This window comes from Microcaecilia unicolor, chromosome 12 (genome assembly GCF_901765095.1).
Source record: "Microcaecilia unicolor chromosome 12, aMicUni1.1, whole genome shotgun sequence".
Classification (NCBI taxonomy): Eukaryota; Metazoa; Chordata; class Amphibia; order Gymnophiona; family Siphonopidae; genus Microcaecilia; species Microcaecilia unicolor.
Genome location: NC_044042.1, coordinates 13,474,846 through 13,492,570, shown reverse-complemented (window position 1 = coordinate 13,492,570; position 17,725 = coordinate 13,474,846). Strand labels below are relative to the sequence as shown.

The 17,725-nt window shown below is 43.6% G+C and overlaps 1 protein-coding gene across 1 annotated transcript in view; it reads right to left on the bottom strand.

Annotated features, from left to right (window-relative positions):
- Nucleotides 1–14,696: 14,696 nt before the first annotated feature.
- LRIG2 (leucine rich repeats and immunoglobulin like domains 2) overlaps nt 14,697–17,725 on the bottom strand; it is an 81,669-nt gene continuing 78,640 nt past the window's right edge. The window contains exon 19 of the mRNA XM_030220609.1: nt 14,697–17,631. Within this exon, the coding sequence (XP_030076469.1) occupies nt 17,405–17,631 (227 nt within the window). The 3' untranslated portion in view covers nt 14,697–17,404. The remainder of the gene's footprint in view (nt 17,632–17,725) is intronic.

Sequence of the window (17,725 nt, the reverse complement as noted above, 5' to 3'; positions counted from 1 at the left end):
AAAGCAACATTCCTGTCCAGCAACAGTCTAAGGCCAGTTAGGTTTTGTTTTAAGAAACACAAGGGCAGAAAAAAGGCCAAATGGCCCATCCAGTCTGCCCATCCTCTGTAACCCTTAACTCTTCCTTTTCCTAAGCGATCCCACGTGCTTATCCCATGCCTTTTAAAATTCTGACATAGTCCACCACCTCCACCGGGAGGCCATTCCACGCCTCCACCACCCTTTCTGTGAAATAATACTTTCTTAGGTTACTCCTAAGCCTAATCATATGCCCCCTCGTTCCAGAGCTTTCCTATATGTTTATCCCAAACATTTTTGAATTTTGTCACCATTTTTGTCCCCACCACACTCTCGGTGAAAAAGTATTACCCGATGTTACTCCTAAGTCAATGCCTCTCCAACCTCAATTCACGTCCTCTAGTTCAACTACTTCTCCATCTCTGAAAAAGGTTTACATAAGAACATAAGTGTAGCCTTACTGGGACAGACCAAAGGTCCATCAAGCCCAGTATTCTGTTTCCAACAGTGGCCAATCCAGGTTAGAAGTACCTGACAAGATCCCAGAATAGTAAAACAGATTTTATGCTGCTTATCTTAGAAATAAGCAGTGGATTTTCCCAAGTCCATCTTAATAATGGTTTATGGACTGTTCTTTTAGGAAATTATCAACATTTTTAAACCCTGCTAAGCTAACTGCTTTTAACACATTCTCTGGCAACAAATTCCAGGGATTAATTACATGTAGAGTGAAGAAATATTTTCTCTGGCTTGTTTTAAATTTACTACTTAGTAGCTTCATTGTGTGCCCCCTAATCCTGGTATTTTTGGAAAGAGTAAACAAGCGATTCACATCTACCCATTCCACTCCAATTAGTGTTTTATACACCTCTATCTTATCTCCCCTCAGCCATCTTTTCAAGCTGAAAAGCTGTAGCCACTTTAGCCTTTCCTCATAGGGAAGTCACCTCATCCCCTTTTTCATTTCCATTGCCTTTCTCTGGACCTTTTTTTTTTTTTTTTTTAAGTTCGCTATATCTTTTATGAGATGTGGTGGCCAGAACTGCACACAGAATTCAAGTTGCAGTCGCACTGTGGAGTGATACATACATTAATACCTTTCAAGTATTTAAATGTCTGTATCACATCTACCCAGTGGCGTAGCCAAGGGTGGGCTTGGGTGGGCCCATGCCCACCCACTTTGGGTTCAGGCCCGCCCAGTAGCAGCATACCTATGATGTGGCTGGCAGGGATCCCCAAGCCCCACCAGCCGAAAACTCCCAACAAGTGTCCCTCCTACATACCTTGTAAGTAGCAGATCTTCGCCTGCAGTGAGCAGTGACATACTGCTCGCACCGGCCCCACAGCCTTCCCTCTGATGTATTTCTGCCTAGGCAGAAACAGGAAGTTGCATCAGAGGGAAGGGTGTGGGGCCAACATGAGCAGTGTGTATTAGTTGCTGCTCGCTGCTGGTGAAAATCTGCTATTTAAAAGGTATACGGGAAAGGGGGGATGTTTGAGAGACCATATGGCATGCAGGCGAGAGATGGAGAGACCAAATCACCTGTGGGACAGGGCAAGGTTCTTCTGCCCACCCATCTTGGGCCCAGGCCCACCCAAAATTGGGTGTTTGGCTACGCCCCTGCATCTACCTATCCCTCCTTTCCTCTAGGGAATACATATTCAGGTCTTCAAGCCTCTTCTCATAGGTCTTTTGGTGCAAACCCCTTACCATTTTTATCACCTTCCTCTGGACCACATCTTGGGTATCTTGAACTAATTTCAAATATCGGCATACAACCTAGTGCACAGAAGTGTATGAGGACAGAAATGACCTTTAAATAAAGGGATTTAGGATGGTACTGGCCACAGTCAAACAGAGCACGAGCTACCTGTATTCAAGTGTGAAATCAGCTTTGCCAATGCACATTAGCCAAAGCAGAAGCCTAGAATGATCCAGCCAGTTCAGTAACTAAACAAAAGAACCTCCCTTGGGTTTTGATTGATTCCAAACTTTTAGCTCTGGTTTTTGGAGTTTAATTTTAGAATAAACCAAAATAAAACAGCAAGTTAAAAAAAAAATCATTTTGAAAAATCAATTGCTTTGAACTGGTTCTCTAGAAATTTCAGTAAATTTCCTCTGTGGAAGGTCTGTTAATGTAAGGTGATGCGTTTTTATTTGGCTAATATATTCCTGGATGAATTTTCAGGATTAGCAGTGATTTACAGTACAGAAATGTGAAATCCTCAGGGCCAGGCTGTAGTGTCATTTAACCTTTCCTGAGCACCAGCTGGAGTTTATTAATTGGTAAGGGGGAGGGGGAGCAGGACATCTTGTGCAGATTAATCAGTGCAAGCCTCAGAGTGAAACAAATTAATTCAATTATTAATAAAAACATGCAACCAAAGGATAGGAAAACCTAGAAAAAGAGGTGCAAACTCAGCCCTCCATTCACCCTCTTCCTGCTTAAGTGGGTGGAGGATGCGTGTGGAGAGGCCCAATCATTTCCTCTTGCATGTTCCATTCCTCCATGTTTTGTTCCCTCCTCTAAAGTGCCTATTTTTCAGGCAGTCTGTCACACTTATGCGGTGTGCGTGCACCTCTCCGCTCCCCCTGGCGCCACCATCTGGCTACACTTCTGAATTTCTCCACTCCCTCCTACCTTAGAAGGCCTATTACTAAGCTGCGTTGGACACTAACACGTAACACAGGAAAAACAGCCTATCCGTTTTCGCATCCTGTTCAAACTTCTTCTACTAACCCATAAATGTACTCACTCTACTGCTCCCCAGTATCTCTCCACACTCGTCCTTCCCTACACCCCTTCCCGTGCACTCCGCTCCATGGATAAATCCTTCTTATCTGTTCCCTTCTCCACTACTGCCAACTCCAGACTTCGCACCTTCTGTCTCGCTGTACCCTACTTTTGTCTATTAGATTGTAAGCTCTTTGAGCAGGGCCTTTCTTCTATGTTTGTGCAGCGCTGCATACACCTTGTAGCGCTATAGAAATGCTAAATAGTAGTAGTAGTACTAATACGGGAAGCGCTAAAGCATTCCATGTTAGTTTTGCCATCTGCGCATGCTAAGCGTGCAGTATTGTTTAAAAAGACATTTTTTGGTGGGGGGAGAGGCGTGTCAGAGGCAAAGAATGGGTGTATATCTGCTAATCAATTAGTGTGCTGACATTATCACCACGTTAACTGGTCAGCGCATCCATAATACAGGACAGCTCTTAGCACTTCCTAAATAGGGGGTGGTAAGTTCTTCCATGGTAATTTTTTTTAAAGGCCACACACTCAGGCTAACATTAGCACATGGCCATATATTCTGGAAAAAAGGCCAAAGTTGTGGCTGCACTAAAAATGGACTTGGCGCACAGGAAAGCCCTGCATACGGATGTGCTATGCCTAAATGCTAAATAGTAGTAGTAGTAGTATTTCTTAATGCAGGTTAGTAAAAAAAAAAAAAAAAAAAAAAAGCCCATTAGTTCCTTGCAGTTCCGCTAGCTGCCACAAGCCTTCATTTATCTTCCTAAGCTTCCTGTCAACTCCCATTGGCTTTCATTTTTGCTTGGCAGGACCTGGGGCTCCAGGCAAGGTTTAATTAGACAGAAGATGGCATGATGTCACAAGGCTGAAGCTGGAGTCCACCCAAGGAAGTTTTAATTCTCCTCAATGCAGCTGCTACTACTACTATTTAACATTTCTAATGCGCTACTAGGGTTACGCAGCGCTGTACAATTTAACATAGAAAGCCAGTCCATGCTCAAAGAGCTTACAATCTAAAGGACAAATGTACAGTCAGACAAGTAGGGGTCGTCAAACTGGGGCAGTCTAGATTTCCTGAAAGGTAAAAGGTTAGGTGCCGAAAGCAACATTGAAGAGGTGGGCTTTGAGTAAAGATTCGAAGATGGGTAGGGAGGGGGCTTGGCGTATGGGCTCAGGAAGTTTATTCCAAGCATAGGGTGAGGCGAGGCAGAATGGGCGCAGCCTGGAATTGGCGGTGGTGGAGAAGGGTACTGAGAGGAGGGATTTGTCCTGTGAGCGGAGGTTTCGGGCGGGAACGTAAGGGGAGATGAGGGTACAGAGGTAGTGAGGGGCTGCAGACTGAGTGCATTTGTAGGTAAGAAGAAGCTTGAACTGTATGCTGTCATCTTGGCACACCCAAAACCATGAAATTGATTGGGCGACAAACTCTGCCTATTGGCTTCAGCCTACATAATGGGCCAGATAGGCTCATGTCATCTCCTGTTAGCAAACCACCTTGGCTTCAGAGAAGCCAAAACACCCAACACTGCTAGCAGCATGAAGTTCTGACCTCCCACAGAGCAGCCTATGGTTCCTCTATTGGAGAGTATGTAGCTTTGCACACAGGGTAGGTGCAACTCAACAAGCAGTAGAGGCAAAGCGGCTCCAAATGAAATAAAGCTCTGTGTACATTGTGTTGACAAGACAAAGAGGGCAGGTCTCTTGAGAGTTAGTCATAGATCTAGATTGTAAGCTCTTTGAGCAGGGACTGTCTTTTTGTGTATGGTGTACAGCGCTGTGTATGCCTTGTAGCGCTATAGAAATGATAAATAGTAGTAGTAAATAGTAATATAGCAAGTTAGGCCTACGGTTGATGACCTGTATTTTGACAAAAACAGTAACAGAATAAGTACATAAGTAATGCCACACTGGGAAAAGACCAAGGGTCCATCGAGCCCAGCATCCTGTCCACGACAGCGGCCAATCCAGGCCAAGGGCACCTGGCGAGCTTCCCAGTCCAAACATTCTATACAATCAAGCCATTGTGACATCACTAATGAGGTTGGCTCTTATTGGTGGAAGAGCCACTATGACATCACAATAGGTTAAATCACTGCTCTATGTAATAAAAGTGAGCCAAGTAGAGGACATAAGTACATAAGTAATGCCACACTGGGAAAAGACCAAGGGTCCATCGAGCCCAGCATCCTGTCCACGACAGTGGCCAATCCAGGCCAAGGGCATCTGGCAAGCTTCCCAAACGTACAAACATTCTATACATGTTATTTCTGGAATTGTGGATTTTTCCCAAGTCCATTTAGTAGTTGTTTATGGACTTGTCCTTTAGGAAACCATCTAACCCCTTTTTAAACTCTGTCAAGCTAACCGCCTTCACCACGTTCTCCGGCAACAAATTTCAGAGTTTGATTATGTGTTGGGTGAAGAAAACTTTTCTCCGATGTTTTAAATTTACTACACTGTAGTTTAATCGCATGCCCCCTACTCCTAGTATTTTTGGAAAGCGTGAACAGACGCTTCACATCCACCTGTTCCACTCCACTCATTATTTTATATACCTCTATCATGTCTCCCCTCAGCCGTCTCTTCTCCAACCTGAAAAGCCCTAGCCTCCTTAGTCTTTCTTCATAGGGAAGTCGTCCCATCCCCGCTATCATTTTAGTCGCCCTTCGCTGCACCTTTTCCAATTCTGCTATATCTTTCTTGAGATGCAGCAACCAGAATTGAACACAATACTCAAGTTGCGGTTGCACCATGGAGCGATATAACGGCATTATAACATCCTCACACCTGTTTTCCATACCTTTCCTAATAATACCCAACATTCTATTCGCTTTCCTAGCCGCAGCAAATTCAAGCAAACCTGGGATAAGAATAGAGGATTCCTCATTATGAAGAAGTGAAGGGAAAGGCAGAGATCAGCTGGGGGCTGTAGTATTGATTAGGAATGAATGTGGGCAGACTAGATAGGTCTTATGGTCCACTATAACTGTTACATTCTATATAATCTGAAAAATGGTGAGGTCTTCTGTTCTGAACTATGAAAATATATTAACAGACCTTGCCTGCTGCTAGTATAGTATCTATTTGATGAAAATTCATGACCTGTATCATTACTGGAATAATTGTTCCATTTTTTTTGTTTTTGAGACTACAGGCTGAGGAAGCTCCCAGACCCAAACAATCCTCGGCTCTGCTGCGCCATCTAGTGGCTGTCAACGTGCAGTTTGTAGATAGAGCAAAACCACTGGCAAATTGAAGTCCTGTGGTCTTGCTTCGCACTTAAGTGATGGAGGTGGTATACCTCAACCAAAGGTATACATAGAGGTTTTAGGTTGGTTCACTAAAACATATTTCCTGCACCTTGCTTGCAAATTACTTCTTTTTCGATGCATTTTGCCTAAGCAATAGCACCAATTAAGGGAGGTTCCATTCATGCACTTGTACAAAGAAAAATATGCATTCCAATAAAGGCAGATAAGTTGGGCCCCTGGAACCAAAACAGGCGCAGCTGGAACAAACTCTTACTGTGGTGTTCTCTTCAACATGCTGATGAGAAGCTCCATCCATCACCGCCAATGGAAGACAAAAAGGCACAGAAGCAGCATTGACCTCAAGCTTAACCAGCAGAGGCAGGAAGGAAGGCTGCGGGGGGGGGGGGGGGGGGGGGGGGGCCCATGTACCATGTGCAGAGCATGGCAAAAGGCCATGGTGGCAGCAAAAAGGAGCTGCACCAGCCTACAGAAAGCCCAAGCCCTATGAGCAGAGGAAGGGAGAATCTAGTTCATGGTGGTGCTGAAGCTGCAGATGCTCAGTGGATAGAATGTTCTGCACTAGCTCAGGTCAGATATCCACAGAAAAAGGTTCAAATTTGTGTGGAGATGAGGAAAAGAGGAGAGGGCAGGGACTGGAGGAGGAGAAAGACGCTAAAGGAGGGGAATGGAGGGCAGGGGGAAGGAGGAAATGGGGAGTGTTGGGGGAAGGGGAAAGAAAAGAGAGAGTAAGGGAGTGGGAGCTTGGTGATATGAATGCTATAAGGGGGCCAGAATGACTATATACCAAGTTACATGTGTTGTCCAAGTAATACATTTACTAGGTGTTGGGGGGGGGGGGGGGAGTGAGGAGAATTTACAAAGTAATATTAACAGAGAGATAATTCCCTGTCAGGTCAACACTTTTTGCTGGTGGCAGGATACACTTTTGCTACACTGGGGGCTATTTTTCCTCTGTCCCCCAGAATTATACAGTTTTTTCTGCTCATTCTTTTTCAGGAAGTCTTTAAGTGCTAGCACTGGGAAATTTGTAGCTCTGATAGTTTTGTATTTTACACAGTGCAATAGGAAATACATTTTTGTTTCTATTTCTCCAGCATTGGATTATATGCCAATTCCGGCTTCTTGAGGGGTTCAGTTAAGCTCAGCTGTGGTGATATCCTATATAATAATTCTCACCTCCAACAGGATGTGCTTGGGACCCTGCCTGCCGGAAGTGGTCTGCTAGGCAGGCACTCAGTGACATCAGTGACAGACAATTTGGCAAAGCAAAACAATCTGAGTGCTGGCCATTAGGACACAGGGTTGATAGGAGAGTTTTAAAAGACTGAAGGAACTGAAAGTGTTAAATGGGGGGAGGGGGGGTTCTGAGCCACTGAAAGACATTTACATCTTGGGGGAGGGGTGAGGAGGAAAGCGGTGGGGTATCCGGATACTGGGCGTTAGGGCCACGGGGGTACATAGACTTTTGAAAGCCTTAAGGAACCCAACGTGTGGGAAGGAGGAGGGAACGGGGTGAGGGGCATTAGGAACAGGGGAGGGGGCCCTGTCACACACTCTCATTCTCACACACACACTGTCACACAGACAGTCTCACTCTGTCACACACCCGCACATTCACTCTGGCTCTCTCTCTCAAACATACACACTCCCAGGAAAATCTTGCTAGCGCCCGTTTCATTCGTTCCAGAAACGGGCCTTTTTTACTAGTATTTTATATTTGTTGAGGATCTGTCTGTTTTGCACATATGTGACCAATGATTATTTTTACTGATGAGACTCAATTTGCTGTGTGGAGTACATCGGTTTTTGTAAATAGGACTAACGTGAAATAGTGTCAAAAATAAAACACATTTAACAGCACTGAAGAACAATAATGTAACAGAAATATGATATGTCAGTACAATACCAAAATAGACAGCATGGAAAACATTCAGATAAAATAGACATAATACGATGTCAGCATAATACCAATGAAATCTGCAAACGAACCTTTTCCAGAGAGGGGAAGGCGGTAGAACGAGAGGACATGAAATGAGATTGAAGGGGGGGGGGGGGGGGGCAGCCTCATGAAAGATGTCAGGAAGTATTTTTTCACGGAGAGGGTGGTGGATGCTTGGAATGCCCTCCCGCGGGAGGTGGTGGAGAGGAAAACGGTAACGGAATTCAAACATGCGTGGGATAAACATAAAGGAATCCTGCTCAGAAGAAAGGGATCCTCAGAAGCTTAGCCTAGAATGGGTGGCAGAGCTGGTGGTTGGGAGGCGGGGATAGTGCTGGGGGCAGACTTATAGGTCTGTGCCAGATCCGGTGGTGGGAGGCGGGGTTGGTGGTTGGGAGGCGGGGACAGTGCTGGGCAGACTTATACGATCTGTGCCAGATCCGGTGGTGGGAGGCGGGGTTGGTGGTTGGGAGGTGGGGACAGTGCTGGGCAGACTTATACGGTTTGTGCCAGAGCCGGCGGTGGGAGGCGAGGATAGTGCTGGGCAGACTTACACGGTCTGTGCCCTGAAAAAGACAGGTACAAATCAAGGTAAGGTATACACAAAAAATGGCACATGTGAGTTTATCTTGTTGGGTAGACTGGATGGACCATGCAGGTCTTTTTCTGCTGTCATCTACTATGTTACTGTGTAAATACTTAATATCGCATGTTAGCTTTGGTCATTAATGTGTGGCAACTGCTAAATGTTAAAACAGATTGGCAAAATATATTTAGTCTTGTCTTGGAAAAGTGCCCCCCCCCCCCACACACACAAATGCAGGTGTAAATCTAGGTCAGCTCTATTACTGGGGTGCAATAATCAAAGAAAAGGGTGCTCTGGTACTGTTGATTTTGATTTGTAAACCGCCTCATATTCCCTGAAGAAAGGCGGTAGATGAAATTTAAATAAACATAAACAAATATATTGCTCTCATAATAAAAAAAAATGACCATGAAAATTCCCATAAACAACAAGCAAAATGAAAAAAATGTTCTGGGCTGTGCAGCCCTAGGGCAAAAGCCAAGCCTGGGAGAATAACAAATATGAGAAATGTATCTTTTCAATAAACACCTATTTTATGTTTTTGCACTAGGGGAATTTTTTCAGTTAAAACCTAAAATTGGAAGCCTTGATTATATTACATAGTAGATCACGGCAGAAAAAGACCTGCACGGTCCATCCAGTCTGCCCAACAAGACAACTCATGTGTGCTACTTTTTGTGTATACCCTACTTTGATTTGTACCTGTGCTCTTCAGGGCACAGACCGTATAAGTCTGCCCAGCACTAGCCCCGCCTCCCAACCACCGGCTCTGGCATAGACCGTATAAGTCTGCCCAGCACTATCCCCGCCTCCCACCAGCGGCTCTGGCACAGACCGTATGTCTGCCCAGCGCTATCCCTGCCTCCCACCACTGGCTCTGGCACAGACCGTATAAGTCTGCCCTGCACTATCCCCGCCTCCCAACCTCCAGCCCCGCCTCCCACTACCGGCTCTGCTATCCAATCTCGGTTAAGCTCCTGAGGATCCTTTCCTTCTGAATAGGATTCCTTTATGTTTATCCCACGCATGTTTGAATTCCGTTACCGTTTTCCTCTCCACCACCTCCCGCGGGAGGGCATTCCAAGCATCCACCACTCTCTCCGTGAAGAAATACTTCCTGACATTTTTCTTGAGTCTGCCCCCCTTCAATCTCATTTCATGCCCTCTCGTTCTACCGCCTTCGTATCTCCGGAAAAGGTTCGTTTGCGGATTAATACCTTTCAAATATTTGAACGTCTGTATCATATCACCCGTTTCTCCTTTCCTCCAGGGTATACATGTTCAGGTCAGCAAGTCTCTCCTCATACGTCTTGTTACGCAAATCCCATACCATTCTCGTAGCTTTTCTTTGCACCGCTTCGATTCTTTTTACATCCTTAGCAAGATACGGCCTCCAAAACTGAACACAATACTCTAGATGGGGCCTCACCAGAAGTTATATATTATGTTATATAACTTCTGCAAGCACTCGATGCTTGATAGTGTGGAAAAAGGATGCTGACCTACATCGGCCTTGGTTTTCCCTGTTTTGTGACACTTATTCTCAGGGAACGTCAAGGAGGCGGCAGCAGTGCCGTTTGGCCCAGGCTTCAGAAAAAAAGAGGGGCCTCCATTTGGAAAAGAAAAACAATGTTTAATGTATATTTTTACCTGCACATGAAATTAATTCAGATACGCAGAATTTGTTTTGCTTTTCATGAGTAAATACCTTTGTAACAGAACAGATTCCGTTTTGGTTTTTATTTTCCTTATTTGAGTTCTAGGACTCTCGGGCTTTCTAATTTGCACTGGCCCAGGCCTCTGATTCACTAACAAACTCTGCTTATGACTCACAACATAGTTATGAATAAGTTGTACAGGCAAACATGGAGCAGGACAAAGGGAATAAAGGATTTTGGACTGTTCCAGTCTAGAAAGCCCTTTGTGCTTTTTTTTTTCTTAGACTAAGGTGTGCCCTATAGTTCCCATCTCTACTCAAGACCTTTGGATGTTTGCAAGTGTTTTTATTGCATTCAATTTGTGAACATTCATTCCTGTATTATTTCTTCCCTGATTGGAAGAGATATACATCAAAGAAATGCCTGACAGCACTCTGGGCATTATGGACGGGATGGTGAACAGATTGGAAGACAACCAGTTCTGTGAAACCTGCAGCTTTGGCAACTGATGAATCCAAGCTCCCAATACTCAGCTAACAGATCTTACAAACTGGAAATTCTTCTCTATTTCGAACACCTAATCCTGTCCCTTGTCCATCTTGAAAGCTGTTAGATCTCCTTCAGAGAGTCATCATACACAGGAGAGAACAGTACAAGCCGAGTCTGCTCTCGCTACAGCAGGACAGAACGGGCTGTCTGACAGCTGGAAGCAAATCTGTTGCACGGATGTTACTCATCTACTGCTAAAATACAGTCCAGAATGTTTCTGGGTCTTTCAGCTGTCAACTTTGTCCCATGAGCAGCATCACTAATGGACTATTATAGTGAAAGGGCCAAAAGTAGCCATATGCCACACTGTCCTAACTGGCACAATAATGCGATTAGAATACACCAATGTGCACGAAAGTGCTTTGAAGCCAAGTTCCTGTTTTTCATTTAATTATCAGAGAGCGATTCCATGCTTAGCCATAAGATAAAATTTAACTGGCTCAGCAAGCTTACAATAGGTCAGAGTGGGGGCAGAACAGCCACTGTTCAATTACTCACAAGAAAACATACTGAGGGAAAGAAGTGGCACATATCGAAAGTCTATTCTATAATGGAAAGCAGACGCCTACTCACCTTTTAGAATACTAGCATAACCAAGTATATAAGCACATAGGTTCTCGGGTGCAAAAACCTATTCCATAGATTACGGATGCAAGTCCTGCCCAGACTCCTCTTAGCATGTAGTTTACAAGTGCATACACATATATAATATGTGTGTATTTACAGAATAGAGCTCAAGCAGATTATTGGAACATAATGCTTGGACCAGAATTGCAAAATGTTTTAAATAAAGGGTATAAGCATCAAAGCTGGTGGAGTTTGAAAAACAAAAAATTGAATGTATCAGAGTTAACTTGACCTTCAAAAGACAATGAGGTATCCAGATAAATACCCAACACTTCCGATGCTTTCTGCTAATGTCAAGCCATCAAGTAAATGTCAGCTGTTCTGGAAATACCATCATGCCATGCCAATAGTTTGGCATTTTATTCAAGTTTAAAATCCATGCATACAACTGTTCTATTACACCGATACAGTTAGTCTACCAAGAGAAGTATTTACATCATCTTCAACAGCAACCAAGAAAAGCATGTCACCTGCATAAGAATAAAAATTAACGTCTAAATGTGAAAAGCCAGATTCAAAAGGAAAAGGGAAGGGAGTTCTGTGGTTACAATCAAAGCTGTTAACATACTATATTCAGGTGTTTATTTTTTTGTACCCAAGGTAATGGAGGGTTAAGTGACTTGCCCAGAGTCACAAGGAGCTGCAGTGGGAATCGAACTCAGATCCCCAGGATCAAAGCCCGCTGCACTAACTACTAGGCTACTCCTCCACTCATTCCACCAATAAGAGTCAACCTCATCAGTGATGTCACAATGGCTTGATTGCCCGATACTTGGCTCACTTCTGATATTGTGATGTCATAAGGGAAAGGGGGAAAGGGAAATGAGACTTGATATACTGCCTTTCTGAGGTTTTTGCAACTACATTCAAAGCGGTTTACATATATTCAGGTACTTATTTTGTACCAGGAGCAATAGAGGGTTAAGTCACTTGCCCAGAGTCACAAGGAGCTGCAGTGGGAATCAAACCCAGTTCCCCAGGATCAAAGTCCACTCACTACACTAACCACTAGGCTACTCCTCCACTCATTCCACCAATAAGAGTCAACCTCATCAGTGATGTCACAATGGCTTGATTGCCCGATACTTGGCTCACTTCTGATATTGTGATGTCATAAGGGAAAGGAGAAAGGGGGAAAGGGAAATGGGACTTGATATACCGCCTTTCTGTGGTTTTTGCAACTACATTCAAAGTGGTTTACAAATATTCAGGTACTTATTTTGTATTTTGGGGCAATGGAGGGTTAAGTGACTTGCCCACAGTCACAAGGAGCTGCAGTGGGAATCGAACCCAGTTCCCCAGGATCAAAGTCCGCTGCACTAACCACTAGGCTACTCCTCCACTCATTCCACCAATAAGAGTCAACCTCATCAGTGATGTCACAATGGCTTGATTGCCCGATACTTGGCTCACTTCTGATATTGTGATGTCATAAGGGAAAGGAGAAAGGGGGAAAGGGAAATGGGACTTGATATACCGCCTTTCTGTGGTTTTTGCAACTACATTCAAAGCGGTTTACATATATTCAGGTACTTATTTTGTACCAGGGGCAATGGAGGGTTAAGTAACTTGACCAGAGTCACAAGGAGCTGCAGTGGGAATCGAACTCAGATCCCCAGGATCAAAGGCCACTGCACTAACCACTAGGCTACTCCTCCACCTGTATAAGTTGAATAGTACTGGGGGAAGTGGTGAGCCTTGGGGAACCCCACAAGGGGGGAACCAACTCTCATATTGCCATTTATCTTGTTCACTAGACTACTCTCTCCACATGTATAAGTTGAATAGCACTGGGGAAATTAAAGAGTACCTCCTTTTCAGCTTTGGAGTGGAGGAGTGGCCTAGTGGTTAGAGAACCAGTCTTGACATCCAGAGGTGGCTGGTTCAAATCTCACTGTTCCTTGTGATCTTGGGCAAGTCACTTAACCCTCCACTGACTCAGGTACAAATTTAGATTGGGAAAGGGAAATGCCCAGTGTACCTGAATGTAACTCACCTTGAGCTACTACTGAAAAAGGTGTGAACAAAATTGAAATAAATAATAAGCTAGCCAATGATCCTTTGCTTTTCACTAAGTCAGACAGTGCATGGATATCTGTTGTCCACATATGAGAATTACTTTGTATCTCATCAAATCCTGACAATCTTGTTCTAGAAGTTTCAGAGAAAGAAAGTTCTTATCCTCAAAGTCTTACACCCTTTGAATACTGTGCAAGTAGTTAAGTATTTGATTTTCTTCAGGTCAATATGGCAGACTGATGAAGTAATAGACCTGTGAAATGAAAATACAGAGACACCAGTGCAATAAAATACCCACAGCAAAACAGTACTAAGGGAGATGCATTAGGGAATTTAAGACCAGAATAAAATCACATGATAAAATGTGGTCAATGCAAATGAGGGACAGCTTTTTTTGGAACCAGGTTGCATATCCCATCAATAAACTGATCAAGGTGGTCTTTACTGTATCAGTACAAACTTTACAATTTTGATCAACTGTGCACTTGGGGACTCCATTTACTAAGCTGCGTTAAAAGGGGGCCTGTGCTAGGGTTAGCGCGTGTTTTAGACGCACGCCAAGGCCCCCTTTTACTGCAGCGTGTAAATGGCTGGCTATTTCTGGAAAATAAACAGCCGCGTGGTAAGTGAACCACTTACCGTATGGCCATTTTGGGGGATGGAACACTTATTGGTAACTGGGCAGCCCCTAGCGCTGCCCGATTACCACCAGGTAAGCACCGGCACTACAAAAATAGAAAGTATTTTTGTAGGGCTGGAAATGGCGTGCGCTGGGGGGGGGGGGGCTCTGCTGGTCATTCGGGGTTACCGCACACCAACCCTTTTGTAAAAGGGCCCCCTTGGTTTGCTACAGACAGAAAGCTCTGCATTCTGATGCCATGGACCGATGCTACCCCAATCAATGCCCTATGCCAACTACTGCACACTTAATCATCATAATGGAAGACTACAGAAGACGGCCAAAGTTTCCTCAACCCTGGAAGTCCTCCCTAATATCTTCCACAAAATAAGAAAGGGTGCTTTACAAACACTTGACCACGAGGCAGGCAAAGTGAACATCAATTCCAACAAACATCTCACTACAAAAGCAATCATCCTATAAACCTGCTGTTCAGGAAATAACCCAGGGCGTGGGGGGGGGGGGGGGGGGGGGGGGGGGGGGGGGGGGACACGACTGAATTGTGTGAGGTTGAGGGTTTGTTCTTTCTAAATTACTTGTTACCTATTTGACATCACACATTAAGTTTTAGGTAAGATATGATGTTCATCAACAAAATGTGAATTCATATTATGTTTTATTTACAAAATCAACAACATTAAACATACAAATAGGGGAAAACCATTGTCTAGTTGCAAAATTGTAGGCTCACAGCATCACAGCACAACAGATACCAGTTTGGATTGAGGTGGACAGCTGGGAACAGAACAGGAGCAGACAGATGGATTCAAAAGAAAAAAAAACAAAACACAAAATCAACAATTTTTAACAGTCCAAATGTAGTGGCCAGTTTGCTAGTTAGTCCTACATTACAGCAGCCGTGGTAGCCAAGCCTTCGTGGAACACATGTGCATGAAAGCAGTACCAAAGTAAAAACTGACTTTTTTTTCTGATTACATGACGGCATTAAGCTATAACAAAAATACTAGCCACATCCACTCAAATAGCATAGTTAGAAGGTAAGACACAGTCACATTTCTCTTCACTTAAATTTAAGTTAGCAGTTTTTGTTTTTAAAACAGCTACAACAGATAATATATTTACAATGCTGCTTTCACTGTGTTTCCCTAAATTACTTACTAATGTTTGAAAAATCTGTTTTATTTGGTAGTGCATCAAAATTACTACAACATGAAACATATCTTTGGAATAATAAAAAACAAGTAGGAATATTTACAATACAATCAACACATTTATAAGTACTGTATACAAAAAATATGTATAAATGCAAATTTACAATGAACTGATATCCTTTTACGGGACAGAATCTCAGTACCAAATGTTTATTTTCTGTGTAGATGATTATCCTGCAACCAATCAAACAGCAACGTTGCTTACCTGTATCAGGTGTTCTCCAAGAAGAGCAGGATAAGCAGCCACACGTATGGATTAGGTCATCTAACAGCACCAAACCAAATGTCCCAGAGAGTTCTGGAAAGCGTTTTCAGCCTATCACTATGACCTCAGTCTTACAGAACAGCTGAATATTATAACTTCATGTGGGGATGAGGGAGAGTTTGTATAGCTGGTTTATCCTACTGTCCTCGGGAAACACCACTTACAGGCATACTGCTTTGCTATCTCAGAGGAAAAACACAATACAGAACTGGGAATCCCTTGACAGGGGTTGTCATTCAATAACAAAAAAAAAACAACAACAACAACAACAACAACATACATTTACAATAGTAAGTGCCACCAACAACAGATAACATTTTTTGTCAGTGAAAACCCATATTCAGCTTTACACTTTTGACAAGATAATCAAAAATAGACAAAGTGGGCTTAGAGAGGATGCAGCTAAGTTCTACTCCTCAAAGAGAGACTAGACGGATCAAAAAGGCATAAAACAGAGGATCCCCTAATGAGGATGATAGAAACTAATCACTGAGGTAACCTGCAAAACAGCTCACCGAAGCAGTGAAATGATCATACTTCCAAGGAGAAAGCTGCATGGGACGGCAGGCTATTACTTTAACCACATTACTGGACAGAGTGAAGCAGATCAAGTCTTTTTTTTTTTTTTTTAATTTTATGCCTGCAGAGAGCTAGCAGTACTAAAGGACAGATAAGTTAGAGGGACTAATGGAGAGAGGGGCAATGCAGCAGAAGCTTAGGGGACTTGCCCTACAAGGCTGAGACCCTCAGGCCAAGGTCTTGGAACACGATAAATTCCTCAGCATTCAGTCAGGGGACAGGTTTGCAAACTCGTCCCCAAGAGCTTTCCACAGATTGTCTGTGCTCAACCTGAGGGCCACAGAAAGGCGGCAAAGCCAGAACTGGCATGACACTGTGGTCGTTTGCAATAGATGTCTTCGGTGACAGAAGAGTTGCATCAGGCTAAGTTAGATGCAAAAACATCTAGAGGCTTCAGTCTTTTCAGCTTAATGGTTCTGGTCAACGTCTTTGAGCCGACACCATAACCAGCGATACCATATGCTAGACCTGGGCACTGCACACGGCCTTTGTGCGATGGTCACCGATGAGGCTGCAAACTGGACGTTACTGGCCTCATTTTCTAAACTATCAGGGAAAATTGCCAATAAGAAACAGAGGTTGAAATTCTGTCACATAACAAATCAACCAAGCCTGCAATAAGACTAGAAGAAAGCACCAGGACCTAGCAACTGTATTAAGTTTAAAAACAAAACTAGAAAAGAAATTCACAAGAGCTAACACAGCATAATTAAACACAGTACCAGGATCCCAAGAAAGTAAAAACAGGTGGTCAAACCAGGAAGAAAACTCTCTCAAGCACAAAGCAGGTGAAAGATGTCCAACTGCTACTATGAACAAAAAACACCGATGAGGTCCCACTGAATGACAGCACGGCAGGGAAGCCTACCCGTGCCTCGAAAAGCTCGAAAGGCTTTCTAGAACTCACTAGGGAAATGCAAATGCTCTTCACTGCAGAGTTTTCATCGTTTTCTGCATCAACTGATACCAAAGTGTCTTTGGCCTGAATGCTGAGTGCTCAGCAATGCATGCTGTCATGATTTGTGATGGTACATATACCTCCTATAATTTCCCCTCCAAATGACGATTGTGAGCGCATGTCTTTGTACCATCTACTTTAGGACAAGGCTTCCAAACGGGGATCTTGGAAAGGCACCCAGGCAGTGCTTCCAGCCCGCTCTTCTTAACTAAACAGCTGAAGTCTTGCTCCATCCAACTTGGAATTATACACAAGCAATTTTTGGCCACAGGATAAACTCTGAGGTAGTTCACCTGAATTAGCTTTCCCCCTTCCCTTTTGTTGCAGTTGTTTCTATGTGGTTTCCTTATACTCTTGAATGCTCCGAGTCCTATTTAAATCGAAATTCTGTTTTTGCAACTTCTGGTAGGACTGGGGTGAAGGAGGACAGTCTCCTCTCTCTTCCACGTACTCACTTTCAAGGGATTGAGTGTTCTCATGAACAGTTGCTATCTGCCGTGAAAGGCTAGGGAGTGAAGCTCCTGACTCCTTACTTAACTCCCAGAAATGTTGAAAAGATTCTGCAGAAACAAAACAAAACACAATGATACATCTAATATGGCAAACTAGAAACAAACAAAATTAAAGTAAGCAGTTTCAACATATACTGTTAAC